Source organism: Rana temporaria, chromosome 3, assembly GCF_905171775.1.
Source record: "Rana temporaria chromosome 3, aRanTem1.1, whole genome shotgun sequence".
NCBI classification, from domain to species: Eukaryota; Metazoa; Chordata; class Amphibia; order Anura; family Ranidae; genus Rana; species Rana temporaria.
Window position 1 is genome coordinate 90,717,067 of NC_053491.1, and position 22,926 is coordinate 90,739,992.

General features: G+C 43.4%; 1 protein-coding gene across 1 annotated transcript in view; it reads left to right on the forward strand.

Annotated features, from left to right (window-relative positions):
* CSK (C-terminal Src kinase) overlaps positions 1–22,926 on the forward strand; it is a 167,747-nt gene that overhangs the window by 83,234 nt on the left and 61,587 nt on the right. Inside the window, exons 2-3 of the mRNA XM_040342957.1 lie at positions 7,566–7,643; positions 19,972–20,085. Coding sequence (XP_040198891.1) covers positions 7,629–7,643; positions 19,972–20,085 — 129 coding nt within the window. The 5' untranslated portion in view covers positions 7,566–7,628. The remainder of the gene's footprint in view (positions 1–7,565; positions 7,644–19,971; positions 20,086–22,926) is intronic.

Sequence of the window (22,926 nt, forward strand, 5' to 3'; positions counted from 1 at the left end):
TGCTTGTAACCCGGGGACTGCCTGTAAACCAGCTCAACTCCCTGTAATATTTTCCACTATATATAAATGACTGCTGCCTTTTCAGTGTAAAGCCACATGAAATTGCTTATAAAATACAGGCACCATCAATGACCTTTTCATTAGCAGAAGCACTTGAACAGATTGGAAATACAGGGCACTGCCATAAAGTCTTGGGCCATTAGCATTTTTAAAAGGTGTCCATGTGTTCACACAGAATGACCAAAAACCACCCTCATCAGGCTTTGCTTCACTTTGTTTAATCACAGACTAGATCTGTTTATGTAAACAGGAATTGTGTGCATCCCGGGGACCATTTAGCCAGGTTTGCAGATAAACAAGCATAAAATTAAAGTAAATCTATATACAGGGGAAATGAGTCATAATTAAAAAAAAAAAAGCGGAGTTCCACCCAAAAATTGAACTTCCACTTTTCCGTCCCACCCCAAATTTGGCACCTTTCAGGGGGGATGGGGGAGTAGATATTTCCAGGTATTTGATCCCACTTCTGGGGATAGAATTATTTTATTTTTTCTTCGGTGTGTTACAAAGTACTGATGTGAACAGAGCAGTTCATAAATACTTACAGGGAACGCAAGCAAATGATTCATCAGTGTGCTGCTGCCTGAATGGGCTAAATGTGAGAGGCAAGGAAACTTCTTCCGAACCAAGGCATACTGCGTAACTGAAGTGGACACCCAGGACTAGAAGTCAAACGATATGGGTTTTTCTCTGGCCGATGCCGATATTATTTAGAAATCGGGGCGGCCGATGGCTTATATATGTGGCCGATTTTTGCGGCCGATATTTTACATCGATTTTTTTTTCTTCATCTCAGCAAATCTAGGGTGGAGAGGTGGGGAGGAGGTTATTGTTTAGGGTGGAGAGGTGGTGTGCAGCCTATTAGTGTCCATCAGTGCAGCCTGTCAGTGCCACGTCAGTGCCCACCGGTGCAGCCTATCGGTATCTATTAGTGCCCACCAGTGCAACATCAGTGCAGTCTATCAGTGTCCCTTAGTGCCCACCAGCGCAGACTACAGTGCTACCTTATCAGTGCCCACCAGTACAGAGCTCCTCAGTGCCCACCAGTACAGAGCTCCTCAGTGCCCACCAGTACAGAGCTCCTCAGTGCCCACCAGTACAGAGCTCCTCAGTGCCCACCGTATAGCAGCTCAGTACAGCTCAAGAATGTCAATGTCAGTGCCCACAAGCAAAGTGCTTGGCTCTGTTCCGTCCCCTCGCCTGGCCAAGGAAGACTCCATCTGTCCCCTGACGTGCTGCGCGCCCCGCCTCTGCCTTCACACTACAAACCCCAGAATGCAGTGCGGCCAGTAACAGCCAATCGGCGGCCGCAGCTGCAGACTTGGGGGGGGGGGGATAAAGCAAACAGCGGCCGTGATAGCCATTTAGAATAGACGGTGGGCGGCCAGGGGGGAGGATTTACACCCAGCACGCCCCTGCTTCTGATCCCTCACAATCGGCCTGTTTTCACGCAATAATCAGCCGATGCCGATTTAAAAAAAAAAAGCGAAATATCGGCCGATATATCGGCCGACCGATATATTGGTCGACCCCTACCCAGGACCTGGCTGTGTTGAATGCTGGGGAACCTGGATCACAAGACCTGCAAAGTAGAATATTTTTTTTATTGGATTAGACAACATGAAAGATGCAGGCTAAAACTTTCTGGAGGGTGAGGGGGTGTAATACTAGACTTTATCTTGAACAGCTACCATTGTGCTTCTTCAGTAGGGAAGCTTTGATAACCCTTTCAATTTTAATGCATATAAGGGAATTTGTGAAACGCTAACATAATTCTAAGGTTTCATGTACACTGGATGTTTGTAAACCTCTTCTGAACGATGTAACTTGATAGCTAGTAACCGACATTTTAAAAAAACATCCGTCCGTTTTGCCACTTTTACATGCCGTGTAAATGAGCGTTTTAGTGTTAGAAGCGTTTTCAATGGGGAATCATTTTGTGACCATTTGCAATGAGAAAATAGACTTTCTAGAACCCTTGTATATTGAGGGCTCCCTTGCCCCCTTGCCCCTCGCCCTTCCCCTCTCCCTCCGTTTTTTTTTTTTTTTTTTTACAAATGGTCAGAAATGCTTTCCCATTAAAAACACCTATGAACAAAACGCTTCTAAACGTTCCTGCGTTACATACTGTTACAAACATTTGGCACTTCGAATGCCTCTGAACTCAACGGCCTAGAGATGACTATAAACAACCCTGTGTACATGTACTGATAAGATAACATAGAGGAGAGTTCAGGGGCTGCTGAAAATAAATGCCCAACTGCTCCTAAACGTCTGTTTACCAGCTGCAGTGTGCATGAGGCCTAAATAAAAAAAAATGTGTGGAATAAAAAGGGTTAAATGGTTTCTCATGATTACACTTGGGTCCCTTTCACACGGATAAAATGGTGCTTTTAGCTGCGGGTTTTCTACCGCAGCTAAAAGTACACAATGCTTTCCTATGGCCCATTCACACACAACGTTTAGCTGCGATTTTGTTGCATGCGGTTTGGTGCGAATAGAAAAAATAGAATTAAATGCGTCCAGGTGCGATTTAGCGCAGCTATATGTACTTAACCGCAGGTAATCGCAGTCTTTTGTGTCAACTGCGGATAGCAGCGTGAGAAAAAAAAAAAGAACAGGAAGCACATCATAATCAAAAAAAATAAAAAGGGTTGCTATGGAAATTACTACCGCAGCTAAACGCGGCCGCATGTAACCGCACGTAATCGCAATGTACAAATGCAGCTAATCGCAGTGCCCAGAGCCTTGAATTTCACTGAAAAAGTACAAGCTTTTAATTGCGGCAAAACTGCCATCTGTCTGAAAGGGGCCTTACTCCGTTTGCCCCATTTTTATAGCTGTCTCTGTACCATTTTTATTAATAAACAAAATACCATATATGTAGTAAATACTGCAATAAAACTATAGCTGTTGTGATGCTATGGGACCTTGTGAGCTCTTGTACACAAGCTATATACACAGAAGCAGCTGATCTTGTCTGTTCTATACCAATGTGCTGAACTATATCTCTACATACGGTATTGCTAACAATAGGCCAAAATCAAACAGCCATCTTTTTTTATAATTGTGAGTGTTGCAAACTTTCCACTATGCATCACAAACCCACTTCCTTCACTGTGACTGGTAATTTTTAGCTTGCAACTCTAAAAAAGAATCTTTGCTGATAGCATTTGTATGAGTAACCCTTTCACGTATGATGTCTGCTAGGCTGTTTACTTTCCTTTTCAACATTTTAATTTTTTAAAGATTTAACTGTAGGATTTATTGACAAGGTAATATAATGTAAACATAAGCCATTTTCATGCTTTAAAAAGTTTTTGGACGTTTTTACAGCAGCTGTTTTTGGCAGTAGACGTTTTTTTTTCTACAGTCAATAAACTCCCCATCATGTTATCCTATGTGTCCATTAGGGGTGCAACGGATCACAGTTGATCCGTGATCCGAACGGGTCACCCCCTTCGGATCGGAACACACTGTGATCCGCGGATTGCCACGGCTCCGGAGCTAGGCCGAAGCCGCGGCCTTTCCTAATGTTATGGCCGCGGCTTCGGCCTACCTCCGGAGCCGCGACCATAACGCTAGGAAAGGCCGCTTCTTCGGCCTAGCTCCGGAGCTGCCGCCGTAACATTAGGAAAGGCTGCGGCTTCGGCCTAGCTCCGGACCTCTTCTGTTTACACCCACAGAGGAGGAGCCCACACTCGTGGGACACACTGCTTGTCTGTCGGTACTAGCTGGGGGGGGGGGGTCACTGTACTGAGAGAAGGGGGGGTCACTGTACTGAGAGAAGGGGGGTCACTGTACTGAGAGAGGGGGGGTCACTGTACTGAGAGGAAGGGGGGTCACTGTACTGAGAGGAGGGGGGGTCACTGTACTGAGAGAAGGGGGGTCACTGTACTGAGAGAGGGGGGGTCACTGTACTGAGAGGAAGGGGGGTCTCTGTACTGAGAGAGGGGGGGTCACTGTACTGAGAGGAAGGGGGGTCTCTGTACTTAGAGGAGGTGGGGTGTCTGCACCGAGGGGGTACTATAGTTGGTGGGGGGGAGATGTGGATATTACAGTGGGGGAGATTTTTTTTTTTTTTGCCGATCCGAAAAATGATCCGATCCGTGACTCCTGATCCAAGGAACGATCCGAACTGTGAGTTTTTTGATCCGTTGCACCCCCAGTGTCCATGCACACATGGGCTGTTATCAGCAGTTTTGGGAAGTGGCGTTTTTGAGCAGTAAGAAAAAAAACAAAACTAGTTGGTTCTGAGAGATGTTTTTTCAGCTGTAAAAAAACTCTAAAGCTGATATACGTCGATAAACGCACAAAAACTTTGCTCATCAGCAATTTGTTTATGTTTGTGATCCGTTGAATTGTTTTTACATTTTTTTTCAAAAATCGATATTGCAAAAACGTTGAAAAAAATTAAAATAACGTTATAAAATTGCCAGTAGCTTTGCAGTGAGTTTTTCACCGTCCAGTATGTATGGGGCCTAAAAAGTAATAAGCAAACTTTTTGAAATCCACTCTATTCGATTCTCTTATATGCTCCTGTAACCTGCATGAAGTAGGCATAAACTTTGCTAATGCTAGTTCTCTTGCTGTCCTAATGACCCCCCTGTGGAATCGGTCACTGACTTGGAACAGCTATGAAGGTTAAAAGGTTTTTGTCTTTTCTCTGATTTTTGTCATATACATGACAAAAATATTTTTGTCTCCGGTCATTAAAGTGGAACTTTACTCTCCCAATCAACATTTGATTATTTTGACGTGCTTCTAAAGGCTCAAGATGTTTTACTTTCATGCATTCTATGCATGAAGATGTAAAACCTGTGTGCAGTAACCACCCCAGCCCCCCTAATACTCATCTGAGCTCCCTCTCGATCCAGTGATGTGCACAAGAGGAGAGCTTCTCCTGGGTCTCATTTCTTATTGGCTGAGACCGCAGTGGGAGCCATTGGGCACATTGATCACAGCCAGTGAGCCAATAAGGGGAGGGGAGGGTGGGGCCATGCTCTTACATAGTTGCATAGTAGGCGAGGTTGTAAAATTTCCAAGTCCAACCTATGTGTGTGATTTTATGTTAGTATTACCTTGTATATCCCTGTATGTTGTGGTCGTTTGTGCTTATCTAATAGTTTCTTGAAACCATCGATGCTCTCCGCTGAGACCACTGCCTGTGGAAGGGAATTCCACATCCTTGCCGCTTTTACAGTAAAGAACCGTAGTTTAAGGTTAAACCTCTCTTCTTCTAATTTTAATGAGTGGCCACGTGTCTTGTTAAACTCCCTTCCACGAAAAAGTTTTATCCCTATTGTGGGGTCACCAGTACGGTATTTGTAAATTCAAATCATATCCCCTCTCAAGCGTCTCTTCTCCAGAGAGAATAAGTTCAGTGCTCATATCCTTTCTAATATCCTCCAGTCCTTTTTTATTAGTTTTGTTGCCCTTCTTTGTACTCACTCCATTTCCAGCACATCCTTCCTGAGGACTGGTGCCCAGAACTGGACAGCATACTACATTATTTGCCCTTACTCAAGATGGCTACAGCCAGAAATGCTAGGTGGTGTTTTTTTCAATTATTTTTTGAGCAAGATAGAAACTTGGAGACATGGATGGATGGGGGAGTTTGCTTTGAACATTAAAAATGAATGTGTTTTTGGTTTGAAGATCTGCTTTAAGGCTGGCTGCACAAGTGATTTTCGAACTCCTTAGCTTATGAGAGCATATAAGCAAAGGGCTTGAACTGCTTGTTTAGTCATTTTATCAACATCATAAAGCTGCACGATTTAATCGTTAAAAAAAAAAATCCTAATCTCGATTCAACACTCCTCACGATCTCTATGCAGCATTTCCCCCAATTCATTCATGTAACAAGTGCAGAGAGTTCTCTGCTCACTCAGATGTCAAAAGCATTGTCAGCGCTATAAAAAAAGTAACATTTAGTTCATTTTAAATCAATGGAATGAACTCAGGTCTGTAAATGAGGTCAATTGAACTTTTAACCACTTAAAGCGGAGTTCCACCCATTTCTGCGTTTATTAAAATTCAGCAGCTACAAAAAGTGTAGCTGCTGATATTTAATACACACAATCACCTGTCCCACGGTCCAACAATGCGGCCGCCGGAAGCCTCGCTTCTTTCCTTCTCTTTTTCTCTGCGGCGACGGCATTGCAAGTGTGGGCACCCGCTGTGACAGCTTGCGGCTTCACAGCCGGGTGTGCACTTAGCATTTGCGAGTTGCGCTGCATGTTCTGAATGGCCTGGAATATTTTTGGGACCTGTGACGTGTCCCAGAAGATTGCTGAGAGGGGGGAGAGGAGAACTTCTACTCGGCGCCATGAGCACAAGTGAGAGCTGGCTACCTGTCAAGACTAAGCACCGGCCCCCCCCCCCCAAAAATAAATAAATGACATGCCAAACTCCCGCTTTAAGTGTAGGTGACCCCCTGAAATGCCATATGATTTTTTTGGGAGAGGAGTGGGTACCCTGTTTTTACGGGCACCCAGCTCCCACTCTTCCTCCCTGGCACCGCGGCATCAGAAGGAAGATCACCTCGTCCCCCTCCCTTCAATCTTCTGGGGCATGTCACAGGTCCCAGAAGATTGCCCGGCTCACACATGCCACATCCGGGCGCCTCCCAGTAACAGTGCTGGCGTTGCGGAGAGGCGTGGGGCTCTGTGTGCCCACATTGCTGGACCGTGGTACAGGCGAGCGTCTGATTATTAAAAGTCAGCATATACACTTTTTGTAGCTGTTGACTTTTAAATGGGCTGAACCCTACTTTAAAGTGGAAGTTCTATGTTTGGGTGGAACTCCGTTTTAGAGACTAAACCTTTTTTCTGACACTTGTTTCTTACAAATTAAAATCTGTATTTTTTGCTAGAAAATTAGCAGACCCTAGAAAATAAAATGGCGGTTGTTGCAATATTTTGCGTCGCACTGTATATACACTTTAATTAATTTAAAAAACTAGACCGTAAAGTTACACAAATTTTTTGTATGTTGTGAAAGATGATGTTGCATCGCAATCTTTATAATAAGCAAACAAATAGTGATTCTCATTTTAGCCAAAATCATGCAGCTCTACAACATATAAATGTCAGAGTGCTGCAAATTAAATGACTGCCAGCAAATCTCCATAGATTCAATCACCAGAGTAGCTTTGAAATTATTTGCAAAGTATGGAAGTCAAAATTAAACTGTTTAAGGTCCATGTTGTACCCAGCCTACTTTCATTACTGAATTTGTTATTTTATGAGAGAAGCCTGAAAGTTTTGGTCTGTTAAAATGACTTTGTTGACACCTACTTCGTGAAGGGCTTGGAATAGTTATGGCTTTCAGTAGAATAAAGTTGTTGGTTGAGGAGAAGTCTTTCCAAGATGTACACATGGCTAAAAAAACATGGTTCTGTTGCTTTTTAAATGCTGTATGGATTACATTAGTTATACTGCTAATTATTATTATTATTATTTATTTTTTTTACACTTTTTCCTTTTCTTTTTTGTATTTTATAGGTCTGATGATACTTGGTCAATTAACATCTCTGTGAGACGCCTTTCCCAAGCCTTACTCCCAACATGTCTGTGGTGCAGGTTTGTGTGGTCTTTTTTAATACTTTAGTAACTGTTCATTTCTGGCCTGCATGTAATTGGATTTATTTATTGACTTATGTACTGTATTTTCCGGCGTATAAGACGACCCCCTAATTTTCCAGGAAAAATGTTGGTTTTGGGATATACTCGCCATATAAGACTACCCTCTTCCTACTAGTCTTTCTGGAAGCTGAGGGGTAGCCAGAACCGCTGACAGAAACAGGCTTTTTCAAATCTCAATCAAATTGCCCCCCACTGTGCCATCACTTGCCCCCCACTGTGCCATCACTTGCCCCCCACTGTGCGAACAGTGCAATCACTCACGTTTTTCTGAATCGACTACCAGGCCCTGACAGTCTCCGTGCTGCAAACGTCAATGATTTGAAAGCCGCGCCTTCTCCTCAGACTGTCCTTTGATAGGCGGAACACAAATCTTCCCAGCAGCGCCTCTGTTCTGTGTTACGTCTATCACGGACGTCCTCTCTCGTCCGGGGATGAGAAGGCATCTGTGATAGGAGGAACACAGAACAGAGGCGCTGCTGGGAAGATTTGTGTTCCGCCTATCACAGGGCACTCTGAGGAGAAGGAGCGGCTTTTAAATCATTGACGCTCGCAGCACGGAGACGGTCACCGGGGGAAAAAGACGACCCCCGACTTTGGATGCATTTTTTTGCATCCAGAAAGTCGTCTTATACCCTGGAAAATACAGTATTTTTTTCCCTTTGAGGACAGCTTTAGTGTGGTTTATATCAGTGGTCATCAACCCTGTTCTCAGGGCCCACTAACAGGCCAGGTTTTATGTTTTACCTTGGAGAGATGCAGACTAGAATACTGCAATCACTGAGCAGCAAATGATATCACCTGTGATGTATTTCAGTTATCTTGCAAACCTGGCCTGTTAGTGGGCACTGAGGACAGGGTTGATGACCACTGCTTTACATATCCTAATCGTATAGTACAGGACCCATGTAATCGTACACCATGGATTATAGGCTCGTACCTTCAAGTGATTGGACACTGGCTGTTGATGACATGCTGCCTTGGGGTCCCTTGGGGCGCATCCCCAATGGCCCTGCTCCACTCTGCGAGTCCCCATGTCTTACTAGTGTCCGACGGTCATGGACCCCTTCCCTTTATGAATCGGCATCACTAGTTTATTTTATTTTTTTATTATTTAACTACCGGTAACTAACCCTTGCTGTCTTCTAACACCGACACATGAGCAGTGTATCCAGATGGGTACAACCTCGGTAAAACTTTGGGAGCAGTATTTGGACCCCCACACTCGGGATGGCCTTGTCTACTCCCATTTCTCACCCTGATATGCTTATCCTAGAAGATGCAGAATCCTAACAGAATGAAGAGGATGTGAAGGCAGTGTTGGAGGATGCTGCAGATTTTTCTCCCCCCACTTTACTTATGTATTGAAGAAGGAGGTTCACGCAAACGTGTATGCTTGTTGATAAGCTCATTGGCTCGGTCTGCAAAATCCTTAACATTGTGCGAGTTGCCTCTCCTCCATCTTGCCTTGTTTCTTTGGGCACAGAGAGACCAACAAAAACTTGCAATCATTCTATGTTCCGCAACAGATAGAATGCATAGTTTATACCAATTGGGTCACTCCTGAGGATTTCTACTCGCTCAAGTTTTTTTGCTGTACCCCATCAAGTGGAATAGCGTTTGCCCAAAAGTCAACTAATTCATGTTGTTGACCCTGCCGTTTCTGTCCAAAATAAACCTCTTACTGTACCCATTAAAGATGTTCTGCCTTTCAAAGAGTCTGCTAAAAGAAAATGTGAGATGCTCTTAAAAGTTTTCACCTGGCAGGCTGAACCCTGTAGCCAGCTCTCCCTGCTACTTCTGTATATAAGACTGCAGCTAACTGGACTAGGACAGTGAATAACCAACTTGACCCCAGTATTTCAGGACAATTCTGTTGAGCAATTACAATTGTCTTCGCTTGCCTTCACATGCTTTGGGGCACCTCATGAGACAAATATACAGAATGGCTCTAATCTCCAATCATATGCACAGAAACTTGGGGTGCTTTAGACTTCCCAAGAAGAAGGTGCCTGTAAAAAGTGTCTCAAGCATATGACCTTCCAGAGAAGACGTTTGTTTGGTGAGGCACTTGGCCAATTCATTGGAGGTTATATGTGGGAAGGTAAGCATACTAAATCCACCCTCATCCGGAGACCCTAGCTCCTCAAAGTGCAGAACACTTCACACTCCAACCGAGCTTCAACTTCCAAACCCAAGTTCAACCATTCAGCACCAGGCTTAGCCAACAAAGCCCACCAAGCCCTCTTCAAAATGAAGGGGTGCCCTCATTCCTAAGAGTGAGAGGATGTCTATTGCAGTTTACATCTTTCTGGGTAAGATGTCTTGTTCAATCAGTGGTTTCAAAAGGGTATAAGAATTCAAACGCTACACCCTTGCTTCTTCCTCTTTCTAATCAAGAAAAAACCTCCCAAGTTCAGTCTTATTTCCAGAATGCCCAGTCCTGTCACATGAAAGGTTCAAGGGCTTTTACTCAAACCTGTTGACAGTACCAAGGAGAAGTATACATCCTATCCTGGACTTAAGCAGTGTTCCACCCAGAAGTGGATTTTCCGCTTTTACGCCTCCTCCAAGGCTCGCATTTGTGAATGCACAGTGGGCACCCTGCTGTGAAACCACAAGCTCTCACAGATGGGTGCCCATAGTAGAGATGGCGGCGCGCCAAGGGAGGACTCGGGAGAACATGGCTGCAGTGAGTACACTGCTGGACCAGGGACAGGTGAGTGGCTGTTTGTTAAAAGTCAGCAGCTACACTTTTTGTAGCTACTGAATTTTAATAAACAAACAACTCTGCTTTAAAATCCCTCAGCAGATTCCATCAAATTCCAAAATTTTGCATGGAATCCTCAAAGTCAGTAATTACCTTTTTGTGAATGCACGGCATCCATGGACACCCAAGATGCTGATCTGCATGTTCCTATTTACCCACTTCATCAGCAATTTCTACATTTTGCAATTACCGAAAACCATTAACAGCTTGTTGCACTGCCCTTCGGGTCCTATCCTATTTTCTAAAGGTTTTCACAAAGATCTTATCACTCTTGCTTGCCCTCCTCAGAACTGGGGGCATTCGAGTGACAGGTTAACTAGACCACCTTCTGAAGGATTCTTCTCCCTCAGTAAATGTCCAAAAGACAATTCCGCTGCTCCAGGCATTTGGCTGGGTGATCGATTTCAACAAATCTGCTGCTCTCCAGCCTTCCCTGTGCCTGGAATACTTGAGTCTGATTCTGGATATATTGTCCTGCCATCCTTGTGCCCTGCTTCTAAACATCCAAAGACATTCTCTCTAATTGCCTAGAGCAATTGACGTGTGCTTAAAGTGGTTGTAAACTTACAGTCCACTTTTTGCTACAGGTAAGCCTATAATAAGGCTAAAATATGGACGGTTGGGACTTTAAATGAGATGCGATTAGCAATATGCGATTAAGTATAAATATATATATATAATGGCAAATGTAAAAATTCTTACCATAAAGACCAGGCTCAAAAATACCAAACCAAAGAAGCACAAAACCAAATTAGTCTGTCTAACTGTATGTAATTAAAACAGAGGTTCAGTTGCAGTCATTTGCAAATGTCTGGGAAGCTGCAGGCCACGTCACGGCACTCTGTGTAACTGCAGTCCTAACTGTGATTTTTAAGGCCTCCAAAGGAGGAACCCAGGTGTGCTAATTAATAGACAGGGAGCAGAAAGCAACATAGAACCGCCCCTATCTATGGTTGGTCTGGCAAATGAGAGCACTGAAAAAACAAAATACAAAAAACAGGGGTGAAACCAAAAACATGCCTACCAAACCAAAATACCACCAAACTGGGTGCGGACCACATCAAACTGGGTCAGCTAGTCAAAAAACGACAATGCATGAATTAACTTGTTGGTGGTAGATCTGTGGAGGCAATGTGTGACACTCCTGGAATCGCATCTCCATCCCTGGTTAATGTAAAAAATGGGGTTGGGACTTTATATGAGGCATGTGGTTTGGGTCACCACAGGCCTCCATCCCTGTAAGGATAAAATATGGACGGTTGGGACTTTAAATGAGATGCGATTAGCAATATGCGATTAAGTATAAATATATATATATAATGGCAAATGTAAAAATTCTTACCATAAAGACCAGGCTCAAAAATACCAAACCAAAGAAGCACAAAACCAAATTAGTCTGTCTAACTGTATGTAATTAAAACAGAGGTTCAGTTGCAGTCATTTGCAAATGTCTGGGAAGCTGCAGGCCACGTCACGGCACTCTGTGTAACTGCAGTCCTAACTGTGATTTTTAAGGCCTCCAAAGGAGGAACCCAGGTGTGCTAATTAATAGACAGGGAGCAGAAAGCAACATAGAACCGCCCCTATCTATGGTTGGTCTGGCAAATGAGAGCACTGAAAAAACAAAATACAAAAAACAGGGGTGAAACCAAAAACATGCCTACCAAACCAAAATACCACCAAACTGGGTGCGGACCACATCAAACTGGGTCAGCTAGTCAAAAAACGACAATGCATGAATTAACTTGTTGGTGGTAGATCTGTGGAGGCAATGTGTGACACTCCTGGAATCGCATCTCCATCCCTGGTTAATGTAAAAAATGGGGTTGGGACTTTATATGAGGCATGTGGTTTGGGTCACCACAGGCCTCCATCCCTGTAAGGATAAAATATGGACGGTTGGGACTTTAAATGAGATGCGATTAGCAATATGCGATTAAGTATAAATATATATATATATAATGGCAAATGTAAAAATTCTTACCATAAAGACCAGGCTCAAAAATACCAAACCAAAGAAGCACAAAACCAAATTAGTCTGTCTAACTGTATGTAATTAAAACAGAGGTTCAGTTGCAGTCATTTGCAAATGTCTGGGAAGCTGCAGGCCACGTCACGGCACTCTGTGTAACTGCAGTCCTAACTGTGATTTTTAAGGCCTCCAAAGGAGGAACCCAGGTGTGCTAATTAATAGACAGGGAGCAGAAAGCAACATAGAACCGCCCCGATCTATGGTTGGTCCTATAATAAGGCTTACCTGTACCTACCATGGATATCTCCCCAAACCTGAATCGGTTTTAAGAGATAGCCCCTGTATCTTCATGTGCCGACATAATCATATGTGCCATTGCTTCAATGAGTGTGCCGTTACCGGAGGCTCCTGTGCGCACGCACGGCTCCAGCCAATCATAGCACCGGAGCCGCGATGCCCGGAAGTAACTCCAGGAGATATGTCGCCGGCCACTGCCGTGTCGGGCACCGCAGCGGGGGGCTTCGATCTCAGGTGAGTATTACATAATGAGCTAGTATGCTATGCATACTAGCCCATTATGCTATTGTCTTGCAGGTGTTTTTTTTTTTTTCTTTGTAATGTGGGTTTACAACCACTTTAAAAGCTACTGCTTCCATTAGACAAACAAATTCCCTGTTTGTTCCTTCACTGGAACCTTGTTAAGGTCACCCTGCTTCAAAATCTATGTTTGCACAATGGATAAGGAATTTGATTACAAGAGCTTGTGCTCTTAAACAAAAACCTCTCTCTACACTGTTACCTGCATGCTTCATTACATCTGTTGGAGTACCCTGGGCCTTTAGGTACCAAGCCTCGGTTGCTCAACTGTGTAAGGCCTCCACCTGGTCTACTGTTCATACTAGTTTTACCAGGTGGATGACCAGTCTTGTGAATGCAGCTTTCTGCCATAAACTACAAGACCCAGGCCACCGGCCACCTCCCCTAAACGATCCTTACTCTTTATTGCTTGATACAAAGCTGAGAACTCGGACTCGGGTAAGCTTATAGGTGAGGCACCCCAGAGGTGCATTTCCTCAAGCTTGCCAATATCCAAATCCTAACTAGCCTATAAGCCTAAGAAGTTGCTTGTTTCCTGTACTGTACTCAAGATAAATATTAACCCTCTCGGGCATGGAGTTCACCAGAGCTTCACAGGTTACCACTGGAGTTCTCTTCCACTCTGACTACATCATGAAGCTGGTGGATGTTGGAGACCTTGCGATCCTACACCTTCCATTTGAGGATGGCCCACAGATGCTCAATAGAGTTTAGGTCTGGAGACATGTTTGGCCAGCCCATCACCTTTACCCTCACCGTCTCTTGCAAGGCAGTGGTCGACTTGGAGGTGCGTTTGGGGTCGTTATGTTGGAATACTCCCCTGCGGGCCAAGTCTACGAAGGGAGGGGATCATGCTCTGCTTCAGTATGTCACAGTAAATGTTGGCATTCATGGTTCCCTCAATGAACTGTAGCTCTCCAGTGCCGGCAGCATTCATGCAGCCCCAGACTATGACACTCCCACCACCATGCTTGATTGTAGGCAAGGCACACTTGTTTTGGTATTCATCACCTGGTTGCCTCCACAAATGCTTGAAACCATCTGAACCAAGTACGTTTATCTTGGTCTCAGCAGACCACAAGACATGGTTCCTGTAATCCATGTCCTTAGTCTGCTTGTCTTCAGCAAACTGCGGGCTTTCTTGCATCATGTTTAGAAGAGGCTTCCTTCTGGAACGACAGCTATGCAGACCAATTTGATGCAATGTGCGGCGTATGGTCTAAGCACTGACAGGCTGACCACCCCCCCCCCCTTTTTTTTTCTTCCACAGAAGTTTTTATTGAAAATATCAAAAAAATATACAAAGTGATTACATAGAAAAACTGAAAGCGCAACCATGACATTTTTGTACAGCATATAAACAGGGATGAATTGGTATAGCACGAGTCATGGTTCGAAGAAAAGCCAGGTATATATTTAGTCAAGTATTAGCAAAAGGCCTAAGAACAAGAAATGAACAACCAACATAATGTCATACTAAAGAAAAGGCACCCACGCTGAGTCAAGTGGCGTTGTAGTCGGGAGCCATACCCATGAGACCAATATCATTAGGTCTATCCTGGGTTATAAAAAAAAAGTCATAAACCTTGACTACTATGATGCAGGAAACATTCAAGTATTTATAATGGGGTGCCTAGACTAAATTTTGGTTGGCTAAAACGCTGTAGAAAAGGAACAAAAGGGTAGTGAGGAGATGGGAGGGAATAAAAAGATGGGGTGAAAGGAGTTAAAGTTCACCCCACCCTTTAACCTCTGCAGCAATGCTGGCAGCACTCGCGCGTCTTTTTCCCAAAGACAACCTCTGAGCACGTGCACACAACTTCTTTGGTTGACCATGGTTAGGCCTGTTCTGAGTGGAGCCTGACCTGTTAAACCGCTGTATGGTCTTGACCACTGTTCTGAAGCTCAGTTTCAGGGTCTTCGCAATCTTATAGCCTAGGCCAGGGGTCTCCAAACTGCGGCCCGAGGGCCAGATGTGGCCCTTTTCTAGCCTTTATCCGGCCCTTTGGGCACAATTCCTCCACTGACATGAGGCACTATTCCTCCCATTGACACCAACAATGGGGCACTATATTATCCACTGATACCAATGATGGGATACTATTCCTCCTCCTAATAGGGGGAATCTTCTCTTCCTATTGACCTCCAACCCTGAGGCCATATATGTTCTCACTGATGCCGGGCCCGTGACTTTTTCTTACCTTGCTGGCCCCAATCCGGCCCTCCTAAAGTCTGAAGGGAAATAAAGTGGTCTTTTGTTTGAACACACCTGCTCCCCTTTTACACCTGAGACCTTTTAACACTAACGAGTCACATGACACTGGAAAGGGGAAAATGGCTAATTGGGCCCAATTTGGAAATTTTTTATTTAGGGGTCTACTCACTTTCCGCTGCCAGCGGTTTAGACATTAATGGCTGTGTGAGTTATTTTGAGGGGACAGCAAACTTTCCACTGTTATACAAGCTGTACACTCTCTACTTTACATTGTAGCAAGTGTAATTGCTTCTGGGAAGCTGGCCCCGCCGGAAGAAGACGATAACAGCCAATTGCGATAATCATATACAATTTAGACAGGCTGGTTGTATCCAAGTTGATCGATCAACTTGGTATACATTCAGCCTGCCCATTAATGGTTTGAATCTCAGCCGATTCCTGCTGATTCGAACAGTGTATGGCCGGCCTAAGTTAATCGGTCCTCAGGCTTGCATTGTGAGTAGGATCAGTAAAGAACCATTGTGTAGAACTGCAATGCAGAAAGTAGAGCCTGTGAGCAAATGTGAGTGCCCTGACTACAAATATAATTACTAACTATACATACAAAGTTTATACTACATAACACACACTGAAAAGATTTAGTTGGCTGCCCTGTTGAACTATACATTCCTTTTACACAGGTTTGAACATATGTTCTGCAGATGACCGCTAATCTGTATAGTATTGGCAATGATCTAAATATGTAAAAACATGAAAGTAAAATGTGAAAGTTTTATATATATATATATATATATATATATATATATATATATATATATATATATATATATATATATATATATATATATATATATATATATATATATATATATATATATATATATATATATATATATATATATATATATATATATATATATATATATATATATATATATATATTATACCTCAAAACATACTATGGCCCTTAGAGGAGTTAATCATAAGCTTGGCTCAAGGTTGTTCTTGCTTACAGCTAATTTCTCTGTTCAATGAAATGTATGCTCTGCGCTGCCTCTGTAAGGTGCATTAGACAATTATGATGCAATCTGGATAATTTAAACTAAATATGAGCTGAAAAGAAAACGCATTAGCAGAGGTTGCTGGCTTCCAAATCCACATCAGTATTTCTGGGGATATAGATGCCTAAATCGCTGAACTAGTTTCTCACCTGCTTATTGCTCCTCTAATGTAATAGATGGCCTCTGTGACCAGTAAAGAAGCAGGAAGGGTGGGATGAAGTTTGATATGAAAAGGAAAAGCTGAGATTGCAATCTATTAAACCGCTTGGCATGCGGCTTTCGCTGAAATTAACCTCTGTCATTTTTTACATCCATGCTCAGTTTGTATTTCTAAGGTTTTCACTTTAGTTTGAAGAAATCTGTATGGTAAAGCCTAAGTGTACAAAACTGAAAAGTGGATACAATTTTTTAAAATGACAGGCATATAAAAGGGCAAAACACGCACTTGATTGTTAAAAGGAACTACTTTATTAAACCTTTATTAAGCTAAAAACACAGAAAACACAGGCCCAAAGGCTCAAATAGAGCCAGTATGATGTAATGCAGGACCCCTTAAAGCGTGAGTTCACCCGGAATTTTTTTTTTAACATTAGATTCATGCTCGTTTTGTGAAGGGGAATCGGGTAGTTTTTTTAAAAACGAAGCAGTACTTACCGTTTTAGAGAGCGATCTTCTTTGCCGCTTCCGGGTATGGTCTTCGGGACTGGGCGTTCCTATTTGATTGACAGTCTTCCGACGGTCGCATACATCACGTCACAAGTAGCCGAAAGAAGCCGAACGTCGGTGCGGCTCTATACGGCGCCTGCGCACCGACGGTCGGCTACTTTCGGAAAATCGTGACGCGATAGATGCGACCGTCGGAAGCCTGTCAATCAAGTAGGAATGCCCAGTCCCGCAGCCCATACCCGGAAGCGGCGGAGAAGATCGCTCTCTAAAACGGTAAGTACTGCTTTGTTTTTAAAAAAAACTACCCGATTCCCCTTGACAAAATGAGCATGAATCGAATGTAAAAAATTTACATTTCCGGGTGAACCTCCACTTTAAGTCAGAGTTCAACCCAAAAATTCAACTTGCGCTTTAAGGGAAGGTGACCCCCTGACGTGCCACATTTGCCATGTCATTTTTTTTTTTTGTGGGGGGGGAGATGAAACCCTCTCTTTAGAGGGTTTCGGCTCCCACTTCCTCCCTAGGCACCGCAGCGCCGGAAGGAAGGTCACCTCTCCCCTCCCTCTCGGCAATCTGGGACACGCCACAGGTCCCAGATGATTGCCCGGCCAATCACTGTGCGCAGATTGTGCCCAGCTGTGAAGCTACAGCTGGGCACCCATAGTGGTGATGCCACAGAGAGGAGGGGGAGACGAGCGGGGATTGATTCCCCTGCTTCGCTGGACCCTTGCACAGGCAAGCGTCCGATTTATTAAGTCAGCAGCTGCCGTATTTGTAGCTGCTGATTTTTTTAATATTTTTATTTTCGTAGGAACTCTGCTTTAAAGTGTTTCTAAACCCGCATCATAAAAAGCTATTAATAGGTTGCATTACATGCTGTTCATACTCGGTCACTATTAGATTGGTTTTCTGTAAAAAAAAAAAAAAAAGAAGAAAGAGAACTGGTTGATTCCGCTTTTCTCCATTTCCCTGGGGGATTTGGTTGTGGATGGTGTTAGTTTTGTGCTGACCCCCCCCCCCCCCCCCCAGAATATTACCATTTGCCACTGTGTAAGGATAAGGATAAAACCTGTGTATTTGCAGGCTTTCATAAACAATTTAGAGACAGATTATAATCCTTTAACAAATTATCGCTTCTAAGGAATCAAAAAGGCCTTTGTGGAGGGCTGAGTGTGCAGTTGGGGAAAAAGCACCAAATTAACAGACAGAAAACGTGTAGGCTTTATCCTTTTACATGTGATCCTTCACTATACTCCTGAGTGTTTGTAAGTGATGAACACACTGTTTCATATTGATCTCTGTACTTGTATTGGTGAGTGTCCACTTTTGAATGCAGAGGTTCCAGGACTGTTCCTGAAGTAAAGCATCAGTCTCGAAATGCGTTTGGACTACACTATCTGGACCCAAACCAATTCCCCTGCCCTATATTTAGGGGTTTTGCATTATTTCATGCAGACAACTGGCTGTGTTTGATCCTTCTAGTTATTGTTCACGTCTTAATTAGGAGCCTGAGTTTTCTATGTGTTTTTAGCTTAATACGTGTTTCATAAAGTCATTACTTTTTATAATTGTGTGTTTTCCCTTTAACATCCCTGCCACCTTTCATTTTTTTGATCTATATTTTCTCCGAGATAGGCACTGAATGATCTTTGGTAACCATTTCACATTTTAAAACTGAAAAGTGAGAAACTCGGCACATCAAATTTACAAATAATATTCAAAATCAAAGGAACGCTGCATAAAAAATTCTCACAATACAAGATATATGGTTTCATGTGAAATAATGTTGTGCTACCTTTTAAAAGTTGCATGAAAACCAAAAAAAGCAATTTTCACGTGATTCTCATAGTTAAAGCGGTGGTTCCCCTAAAAATAAAATTTTAACATTGCTTTTCCCAAATAAATTACGATTAGAATTGGCCGGTTTTATAAAAAAAAAAGGTCCGTACATACCGTTTGTTGTTTTCGTCCCCACCGCCACTTCCGGGTACGATGCTGGCGGTGGGCGTTCCTAATTGATGGACAGGCATCCGACCGACGCATACATCGCGTCACGAGATGCCGAAAGAAGCCGAACGTCGGTGCGCATGCGCCGTATAGAGCCGCACCGACGTTCGGCTTCTTTCGGCATTTTGTGACGCGATGTATGCGTCGGTCGGATGCCTGTCCATCAATTAGGAACGCCCACCGCCAGCATCGTACCCGGAAGTGGCGGTGGGAACGAAAACAACAAACGGTATGTACGGACCTTTTTTTTTATTATAAAACCGGCCGATTCTAATCGTAATTTATTTGGGAAAAGCAATGTTAAAATTTTATTTTTAGGGGAACCACCGCTTTAAAGTGCATCACCATCATAAACTTTGGAGAAGCTCCAGTCTTCTGAGTAAAAAAAAAGTCTGCGGTTACAAAAACTGTAGCTGCTGACTTTTAATAAACAGTCACTCGCTTGTCCCACAATCCAGCATCGTCATCACCCGGGCTAGTTCTTGACTAGTGGTTGGGTTCCTGGCGCCAGCATCTTAACGGTGGGCACCCAGCTGTGACAGTTTGTGGCTTTACTGCTGGGTGCCCACTGCACATGCACGAGATGCGATACGCATTGTGAATGATCCCGCAGTCTTCTGGGAACTGCGACGTGTCCCAGATGACTGCGGGGAGGGAGAGGTGAACTTCCAAGCCGACCCAATATTAAACTATTGTCACCAGCATAGGAAGTGAGGGGAAATCTTCCAATGTAGACATTTTATTCTTGCATCAACCTGAGTGAATGTTTCCTTTCACTTTTTTTTTTTGATTTTCAGTCATTTCCTTTTGTGTCAAGTAAAGACACTGCAGGAAAATTCCTCTAATTGTGTCCCCTCTGTCTTTTTCTCTCACATGTTTGGGATTTACAGCAAGGAATGCTTTTTATGCGTCTCTAGGTGCTTGCAAAATGTAATAATGTTTATAATGTTTTTCTGTTTGTACTCTCTTATGCATAACAGACACCCTGGCCACCTAGTACAGAATGTGTTGCCAACTACGACTTTGATGGGAAAACGGACCAAGATCTTCCATTTACTAAAGGAGAATTCTTGACCATTGTTGCTGTGACCAAGGTGAGAATAGATGTAAAAAGATGAAACAAAAGGACACTGAGCCTTACTGGGTAGTGCTAAACTTAAAACAACTGTACTCCCAAGAGATTTTCAATAGCAGCACAACTATTTCAAACATGGCTTGCTATATAGTAGGGATTAGCTCATGCACAGGAGTAGTCTTTGTGACAGTTGAGAAGATTTTCATGCTTGCTTGAAAGTTTGTAGATTATCATTTCAATAAAATAGCACCAATTAAAGCGGTGGTTCACCCTAAAAAACAAGTTTCTACCATGAAATTCAGCATACTAGCGCGAGCTACAGTATGCCTTTATTTTTAGGGCTGTACTCAGTTTAATCCCGTAGTTAAGTTTCAGACTCCCCGCGGGGAATGGGCGTTCCTATGCAGAGGGAACATGATTGACGGCCGGCTATGGCGCGTCACGCTTCCCGAAAATAGCCGGAGTAGGACTCGGCTCTATACGGCGCCTGCGCACAGACTAGGAGCTGACTGCGCAGGCGCCGTGAAGAGCCAAGTCCTATTTCGGCTATTTTCGGGAAACGTGGCGCGCCATAGCTGTGCGTCAATCATGTTCCCCTCTGCCTATGAACGCCTACTCGCCGTGGGGAGTCTGAAACGTAACTAAGGGATTAAACTGTGAGTATGGCGCAAAAAAAAAAGGCATACTGTAGCTCGCGCTAGTATGCTGGATGGCATGGAAAAAAATAAATACATTTTTTTTTTAGGGTGAACCCCCGCTTTAAGGGCAAACCAAGGGTTTGTAGGGAAGGGGCAATTGATTAAAGGATATAGGAGTTTGAGCACTTTGGACCAGAATATGCTCAAAGCGATATTAAAGCCTTAAAAAGGAAAATAATACAGACTCCACATCTAAGACTTTATAAGCTGCAATATGTTTTCTTTTGGGTTCAATACGGCTATAACATTGGACACTTGATATGCAGTGCACCACCTGCTTTGTTGCAGCCTCTGAAGCAAGTAAGTGAGGGATGAAGGTGTGCCAATCATCTGTATGGAGCCATGTGCTACAAAAAGACAACCTTATTCATCAGAAGTTGTTTATAGAGCATAAGACGGTTGTGGACCAGGTTTATTTAGTCCTCCTTGGATTTGGTTATGACTTTTAAATTCATTTGAACAGGCAAAACCTATACACTCATCCAGTACCTACCTAGATAAAGGTCATATACATGAACAAACTGCACATACAGTTGACATGGTGTATTTATTCTCATTATCTTAGATCTTTTAATTCAAATAATGATAGATGAGTCATCTGAAAAAAATATCTTTACTCCCACGTTTGCCACCACTTCAAATCCATGAAATTAAAATCTGGTTGCAGATTAGGTGCCAATGAATAGAACTACGTAGAGTAGGCAGACGGTCTTATTTAATTTTTGGATATCTAGGGTCTGGTGTTCTTTCCTATTGACGTGTGTAGTGCCTCGTGCCAAGTTTTAAAGAGCTCTTCAAGCCCCCCTCAGAGGGAAAGCTGTGGATGCCCAATGAGTCCGGCAAGGATTTAAAATCAATAATTAATTAAAGAAACTGATATACAGGGGGCATAGATTTTAAAAAACTTTATCTATTGCTGGCTGATCAAAAAAAAAATCGGTACAAGAGCTGACAGTTTGATGCTAAAAAGTCTCCAGGAACCCCAAAATGTAATCACAAGATTTGCAGGTAACATTTTCTATACTTTGTGTCAAAGTGGATCTACAATCAAGATTGCTCTCTTTTAAACTGCTTGGGAGATGCTGTCCAAAAGGGGCTTTAACCACTTCAATACCAGGCACTTACGCCCCTTCCTGCCCAAGCCAATTTTCAACTTTCTATGCTGACAATTGCGCGGTCATGCTACACTGTACCCAAACAGAATTTTTATCATTTTGTTCCCACAAATAGAGCTTTCTTTTGGTGGTATTTGATCGCCTCTGGGGTTTTTATTTTTTGCTATACAAATAAAAAAAAGACCAAAAATGTTGAAAAAAATTTAAGTTTTTTCTTTTTTTTCTGTTATAAAATGTTGTAAATAAGTAAGTGTTCTCCACTGATGGGCACTAATAAGGCGGCACTGATAAGGCAGCACAGATGAGGCGGCGCCGACGATGGGCACTGAAATGCGGCACTGTTGGGTGGCACTTATATGCGGCACTGATGGGAATTAATAGACAGCACTGATGGGCACTGATGGGCGACACTGATCACTGAAAGGCTGCAATGGTGGGTACTTATGGGTGGCATTGATAGGCGGCACTGATGGGCATCGATGCATGGCACTGACATGCGGCACTGGGTATCTCTGGTGGCACTGGCAGGGATTTTGAGTGGGCACTGGTTGGCAGCTGCCTCGGCACAGATTGGCATTCCCTGGTGGTTTAGGGGGCATACCTGGTGGTCCAGTAAGGGTGCCCATCCCTGCTGGTCCTGTGCAGTGATCTGAGGGGGGGGGGGGCTGCGCGGATAACTATCAGCACATACCCCCCCTGTCAGGAGAGCAGCCGATCGGCTCTCCTCTACTTCCGTCTGTCAGACCCGAGTGAGGAAAAGCCTATCAGCGGCTCTTCCTGTTTACATTGTGATCAGCCGTGATTGGACTTTACCGAGATCAGTGTAGCGATGGAATGGAAATATCATCTGGGGTGCCAACATCACTGGTTTCCAGGGCAGGTAAGTGTCCTAATATTAAAAGTCGGCAGTATGTGTAGCTGCTGAATTTAAGCTTTTTGCTGGGAGGGTGGACATTTTGAAAGGACATTTTTAATCTCTCCATTAACTTTTAATCCTGGTCTAACATATCAGTCAGACTCCGTTTGCTTAGTGAGTGTAGAAATCTG